Source organism: Trypanosoma cruzi, genomic scaffold (assembly GCF_000209065.1).
Source record: "Trypanosoma cruzi strain CL Brener 1047053517099 genomic scaffold, whole genome shotgun sequence".
In the NCBI taxonomy this organism is placed as follows: Eukaryota; Euglenozoa; class Kinetoplastea; order Trypanosomatida; family Trypanosomatidae; genus Trypanosoma; species Trypanosoma cruzi.
The window spans coordinates 36,198-42,953 of NW_001849485.1; the positions used below are offsets into that span (position 1 = coordinate 36,198).

The 6,756-nt window shown below is 51.5% G+C and overlaps 3 protein-coding genes across 3 annotated transcripts, besides 6 other annotated features; all 3 read right to left on the bottom strand.

The window, feature by feature from the left end:
- Nucleotides 1-945: a sequence feature (heterozygous, non-Esmeraldo-like haplotype).
- Nucleotides 104-454, bottom strand: Tc00.1047053503767.20 (uncharacterized protein; the record flags this gene model as incomplete). The annotated part of the gene is made up of 1 exon (XM_799734.1): nt 104-454. The coding sequence occupies one exon, from the start codon at nt 452-454 to the stop codon at nt 104-106; it is 351 nt and encodes a 116-aa protein (XP_804827.1).
- Nucleotides 946-6,756: a sequence feature (areas not merged during assembly with more than two copies in the genome that could not be assigned to a particular haplotype).
- Nucleotides 2,130-2,160: a microsatellite.
- Nucleotides 2,744-2,765: a sequence feature (AT_rich).
- Nucleotides 2,860-5,022, bottom strand: Tc00.1047053503767.10 (trans-sialidase, putative; the record flags this gene model as incomplete). Its single annotated transcript, XM_799733.1, has 1 exon — nt 2,860-5,022. The coding sequence occupies one exon, from the start codon at nt 5,020-5,022 to the stop codon at nt 2,860-2,862; it is 2,163 nt and encodes a 720-aa protein (XP_804826.1).
- Nucleotides 5,262-5,297: a microsatellite.
- Nucleotides 6,213-6,238: a microsatellite.
- Tc00.1047053503767.5 (potassium voltage-gated channel, putative) lies at nt 6,403-6,756 on the bottom strand (the record flags this gene model as incomplete). The annotated part of the gene is made up of 1 exon (XM_799735.1): nt 6,403-6,756. A coding segment is annotated over one exon (354 nt), but the record flags the coding sequence as incomplete, so codon positions are not given.

Here is a 6,756-nt window from a genome sequence, read left to right on the forward strand (position 1 = left end):
ATTGGTGTCCACAATGCCCCTGCCGTCCAGTTCCCTCGTAAGAAAGTCGTTCAGCTTCATTTCATTGACGCGAACTCTTCCTTTAAACAGTACGTCTTCGATATTAGTGGAAATGGTAAATTTCATTTCTTGCGTTCGTCTTAGCCTTTCCTCTGCCTCCCGCCTCGCTTCTGTCAGTACCTGCGTGAGTACTCCGTTTGGTTTTCCCCTTGCAAGAGGAGTGATCGTATCCTTTTCGTTCATAGTCCCTACGTTGCCCGAGAGAGAACACACCTTCGTGAAGTGGGTTAGTAATGGCCTCCAGCGCTTGGTACGCAGTTAAGTTAAGAATTTCTTCAGGAAGCCGCTGGTCTTGTACGTAATCATCCGGCTCCTGAACAAACATCTCCATCGTCACATTGCATTCTTTCATCAACGGCCGCCCTGCCGCCAACATAATTCCAAAGGAATTCATTCAGCCTCATGTTGGTGCTGCTAGTGTTTCCCTCCTGCAGGATTTCCTCTACGGTGCTGCTAGTGGTCCACTGTGGTCGCCGCGCTTCCCCCTCTCTTGTGTGAGTCGCGGCCGGTTGATGTGTCGCTGCAGGACACCGGTCTCGCTCTCCTCTGACGATCTCCCTGCGGCACAGCAGACGCTCGACTCTTGGCATTGCCACCTTGCACTCTATTTTGCTTTGCAGGCATAGTTTCTCATTGTTTTCTTGGTTGGATTGAGTTAAAGCTGAACATTAACCAACAAACGAGAGAGGAATAAAAAAGAAAATAGTCACAGAAACGACTGGCAGCCAAAACAAGCGAGTCATCCACAGCAAGAGAGTCATCCACACAGTGTTCGATGCACACCACATGCACGAGGACCACCGCAACGACGGCAAGTGGATACCATTCACCCAGAAGAGTCTCGGTGAGAGCCAACAACAACAACAACGTGGTGCGCACGGAGGGTTCGTCCACGCACTCCGCTCGCTACGGTCTCGCACCCGTGTGGCACTGCCGTCACCGCACACACTCCACATAAATAAATGCGTGCATAAACCATGACACACGAAAACACACACACACAAGTGGGAAGAGAATTCGGTGCAGCAGCGGCCACACGCAGACACCCCAAATCACACACGCCACAACAGCGATGCATCATGAAAAGCTCCCACACAAGGTATATATATATGTATATATTTTTTATGGAAAATTTCTGCAATTCGCGCGGCAAAAAAGAGCCATGAAACTCCCTTTCTTACTGCATTCGCCATTCACATTCCCAATGCGTAACCCTGCTGATATCACCCCTCCATGGTGAAAACAACTGCCTCGTTGTGGTGTCATCGCGCAGCCATCCACCTGAGTAAGAACAAAAGGAAACTCAGGCGTCCGTCCACCTGCAGGGAGGAGGGACTCCACCGCAGTGTCCTCCACGACGCAAACACCCCACATCCAGTGCCCGGTGTCGTGTGCAGACTCCGCGAGGAGGTTTTGGGCACGCCACTATGCCACACGGAGTGCCCCCTCGGAACGCAACATCAGGCGTGTCTCCTTCCGGTCGCACTCGTGGCGGTGGTGGCATCCGCTGCCTCGCTGCGTGCTGCTGGCGTCGACTACGATGCTGCATAGTGAGAGGGTGCCCGGCACGAGCGGTGCTGCGTTGGGTGGGCAAGGCCCTCCGCGGCGAGACGCCCAGCGCGACTCTTGACCGCTGCACTCACGCACTTCCCTCCACGCCTCTCCCTCCATCCGGCAACCGCACAGCCGCCGGCACATTGTCCCCGAAGCAACACACACGGGAAGGCGTCGCGGCATATCTCCCAAGAGAACAGAGTGACAGCCACACGCTGCGGCCATCGAGCCGACAAGTCCGACGCGACCGCGCCCACACCCACAGCAGCAGCCACACAAAAAAAGACCTTCCACTCCGTGCCACGTCCTCGTGCGTGATGGTTCGGCGTTTAAAAGCAATACCGCCACACGCCGTGCAGCATTCCCGCAGGGGATGAGAGCCACGACGCACTCCCACTGTCTCTTCTTTCCTTCTCTTCATGTCCACGGAGTGATGAAGCAGCAGCCACACGCAGCTGCAAGCACCCAGTGCACCGCAAAATGTACGCCGTGCGGTTGTGTGCCTGCAGACACGCAAAAAAAGAAAAAAGAAAAAAGAAAAAAAAAGAGAGCCACGCACGTGAAAGGGCAGAAAAACACGCGGTAGAGGCGCAGGACGGACAAAGAGGGAGGGAGAAGGCCAATAAGGCTCGAGATGGCACGGCAACCCACAATAATTTTCCTAAAATAAAAATAAGTTAGAAATTTTCTAAAACCCCTCTCGACAAATTTTGCCCACCCATTAAAACATAAAACAAAAAAAAAATTCCCATCGTGACGCGTCAAGAAAAACAAAAAAAAAAAGACTTGTATACTCTTCATGCAGAAGTGAAAATATATTTGCTTCGACCGTTCAGCCACCCCCCTGGTGTCCACACAACTCTTACTTTTCATTGGGACACTCAGTGCGTTTTTTTTACATCTAACCTCCCTTTTTCTCGTCGCACCATCGTCGTGGTGCTCAATGCCCACTGCACGTTTCATCGGCCAACGGAAACATTAAAGACATCCTGCCATTCCCAAAATATCCCACCATATAAAAAAGAAAAAACAAATATACAAAAAAAAAAAACCATATACCCCGCGGTGAATTCCCAGGAGGGAAAGCGTGACTTTACATAAAAACTTACGCGGGCAGAAAGGGGTAGTCAAATATATATATATATAATAAACGGTGCGTCCACGCAAAAAGTCAATTACTTCGGAGGGTGCGTGGAAAGACGCATATTGTTCCCGCTGGAAGCAGGAAGTCCTCACTGCGATTTCTCAGTAAAGGGCCGCAATGCCCCACAGCCCCAGCAGAAACAGCGGGAGCACCCGAGACACGCCCCCACGCACGGAGTCCTCGCTCTTCTTGACCAGTTTTAGTTCACCGTCACTCAGTGGGCGGTTGTACAAAAAGACGTTCGTCACTGTCGCATTGCTGTCGCTGTCTCCCTCGTCTCCCCCAAAGTAGAAGTATAAGATTTCAGCCCCACGCGCCTCAGGTGTTGGTATCGTTTCCGGGCTCCCCACAAGCTCACCATTCACGTACACGGAGCCCCTGTTGCCGTCCTGCAGCATCAGCGCCACCTGGTATTCACTCCCCGGCTCCCACGTGGTGTCCTGTGCTTTTGTTGCCCCGTCAAACACTGTCTCCCACGTTTTATCCATGCTGTACGACAGCCCAATGAACTTCTTGCCGGCACCGTCCCCCAGACCCGCACCCAGCAGAGGAGTGCTCTCCTTCGGAACCTGGTGGACGATCACCGTCGCCACAATAGTGAAATCGTGGTTCACAAAGCCGTACTGATTATTATCCTCCCGGCTGTTCACGGGCCATGTTGCCATGGACCCAGGCCCCGTGAATTTGAACCCATTTTCAACCTTCGTTGCCTTCGTCACGGTTGCATTCACGCAAAGGTAATCGTCGATCCACGTGTCACCACTGGCTGCATTGGACAGGAATCCAACCAGACCAGCCGTGGGTGTGGACGACTTGGAAAAGGAGGCGTCAAGCTTTGCCCAAGTACTGAGGACGGACCTGATCGTATTCAGCTCCTCCGTCAGCCGAGCAAGTGAAATGGCCTCGTCTTTTTCATTGGCCCTCTCTTTTAAAAGGTGCAACGCACCATCTGAGTACAGCAGGGCGTTGGCAAGCGTCTTATTCACATTATCCTCCATGCCAACCGGTCCAACATAAAACGTACGGTTGTTGTCCGTGACCCAAATGTAGAGCGCATTGGCCTCTTTCTCCCCCGAGGTGTACCCTCTCTGTGTGTACAGCATGACCTTCCATCCCTCAATGGTGGCGGTGATGAGGGCTCCCACACGAAAAATTTTGTATAGACGAACTCCTGGTTGTGACATGATCCACACGCCTGAAAGTTTCCCGACGGCCTCCGTCCACGTTGTCCCCATGTCACGCGACTCGAACACACTCTGGGCATCCATACACTGAACGATCATGAGAATTTGTCCCGTCTCCCATTCGGTGATGCGGGGGTCAGTGCATCCTACAGGAGAAATGCTCTCTGGGAACACCCAGGTATTGCCGTTGTCCGTCGAGTAGGTGATCATGGAGAAGGGGTATTTTTCCCCATTCGCCGCCAGGGGAAACACAAGCGTGTCATTCTGCATCACAATGCCTGAGCCACCAGCAGTCACAAAACCCCTCAGCTGATCTTGAGTGTGTTGGGGTATCTGTTTTAAAAGCGACTTGGGTTCAGCCCAGCTGATCATTGTACTCTGCGCGCCGTCCTTGGACTGCGTGGCCACACCCTCCACCAGTTGAATATCCCAGCCATCTTGCACCCACGCATTATCAACATTGTCATATCTTGTATTATCGCTTCCCACAAGTAGAAACACCTTACTGCCCCTTGCAACTGCTGTGGGCCCGTACAAATAACACAAACGATCATCGCTATTCCTACTGCCAAGAACGGTGTGTGCCCTCCATGTACCAGCATTGACCTCAGCGACAATGGACGGCCACTTCTCCGCAGCCTTGATGTACCCGGCCACAATTTCGTAAGGCTTAATCCCAAACAAGTCATGTCCATGGACGATATAAACGAACAGGCCTTCAGCAAAGGCAGCCATTACTCCACCAGCACTGACGAGAGAAGGCGCAGCAAATGCTTCCTTCACACCAGTTTCAGACCCCTCTTTGGACAGCACCTGCGTCTTATTCGGCACAAAAATATCGACCCATTGAGGCAGCGGCGCATCCCCGGACTTACCCTCCACAACGGCTGCAGCTCCACCAATGTTGCAGTAAATCCACATCACGACAAGGAGAAGCAGCACCGTGGAATTAAACACACGCCGTGACATGTTGGGCCTTTGCTGCTCACTTTCTCTTCCTTCCCTCCTTCCGCTGGATCCGGTCACGCGGCGACGGTTGTGTGTGCAGGGTGCCTTCATTGCAGCAACACGTGAGAGCATACTAATACGTGTGTGTGGGCAATGTGTGTGCTGTTGTTGGTCCTTTCAGTGCCTTCAAAATTCGCAGTGGCGAGTAGTGCTTGTTTTATTCCTTTCTTAAAGTATCTAAAAAGTTGGAAAGAACAAAATTCCTAGCATTGAACAAAAGGTCATGAAAGAAATTTACAAAACAATAAACGTCATCATCACTTACGGTGGGCCACAGGATCGTCAATGTAGTATTTCGTTGTTGTTTTTTTTGTATGTTTGCGTATGTGTGTGTGAGTGTGTGCGTGCCCTTACCGTTCAGGCACAGTGCGGCTGCGGAGTAGCTATGGGCTCTCAGAGAGCATGCCACTGGCTTCAAACTCACTCATAGCCTGCTTATTCATGCAAAATATCATTGTGTTTCCTCACTAATAAAAAAGTAACGTCCCCTCCTCACAGCGCCCCATATGTTGCGCAACGGAGACGACATCAATCCGCCAATGAACGCCTTTCCCACTGGCTGTGTGAACGGCGTGGGATCAAGCAAATTCAACCACCAAAAATTTCCTTACATATATATGCGTGGCCTTTAACTTGCATTTCAGACCTCTTTTTGCCTCTCCCGTTGTTTTTTAAAACCTTTCAAAACACAAATAATTCACGACGCCGTCCGCATATGCCACAATTTGCTTCGGGCTGCCGGGAGAAGAACGGATAAACACGCAAGAAAAATCGCAACCACTGCGACAGAAACTGTCGTGCCTGAAGAAGGAAAAGTTGTCAGGTCCAACAAAGCAACGAGCACCTACGGGTATGTGTGCGGCGTGGCGCTCGCCAGAGCTCAAACAGATGCAAGCACGCCGTATGCCCCCCGTGGTCTGCGGTCCCCCGTGGCGCTGGTAAATGTTGACATGCCCGCTCACTCGTGGTCTGTCGAAGCAAGCTGGCGCCAGTCCATGTTGCCCCACACCAATTCATACGAGTGGACCACGTTCGCGATGGTTCCACCAAAAGACCCGGTGGAGCCTTTGATACGTTTGGTCACGTGGCAGCGCGGCTCGTACGTTACCGTGGCAGCCACAACCGGCAACAGCCCCACGGCAGCAAGCATTTCATAAGTAATTATAATTGCGCCCGAAGTGTATTTTCAGGTTGATGTCAATTGAGACTTTTCCTTTTGTTCATTTTGTTTTTCTGCCCTTCTTGCTGATGTTGTTGTTTCCTTTTATTTTTATTTTTTTTTTTGTTTACGTCCTTGTGTGTGTAATTCAATTTGCAGCAGAGCGTTACTAAAAGCCAATCAGGGGAAACAGAGAGAGAGAGCGGATAGAAGTTTAAGAAGACGGTGAAGTGACCGGAAAAAGTTGTGGCTGTGGCGGGTGCTCGTGTTGCCATTGTGTTGTTCTAGCTGGTTTAATGCGCTCTCCATATGTCGGATGCCTTAGTGCTGTTCGGTGGCAGGGAACGCTCCTCATAGAGCGATTTTTTCTGTGGACCGACGCGCATCGAGAGAATGTTCTCGTGGGTTTCAATGACCTCCTTCTCCTTCTCGTCGCCCTCCCCTGACAATGCCAATTCGTCGCCCACCTCTAACGCTGTTCGCCGCACACGCCGAAACGTGAAGTTATGAACGAGCATGCGCACACTCGTGTGAACGACGTCGGGGCTGAGGGTGACGTATGAAGAAGCCAAAGAGTACCCCATGGCCTCCGTGTGTTCAATCACCTGTTGATTCACCGATGTGTCAGAAGATCTGCCGTGCCGTTT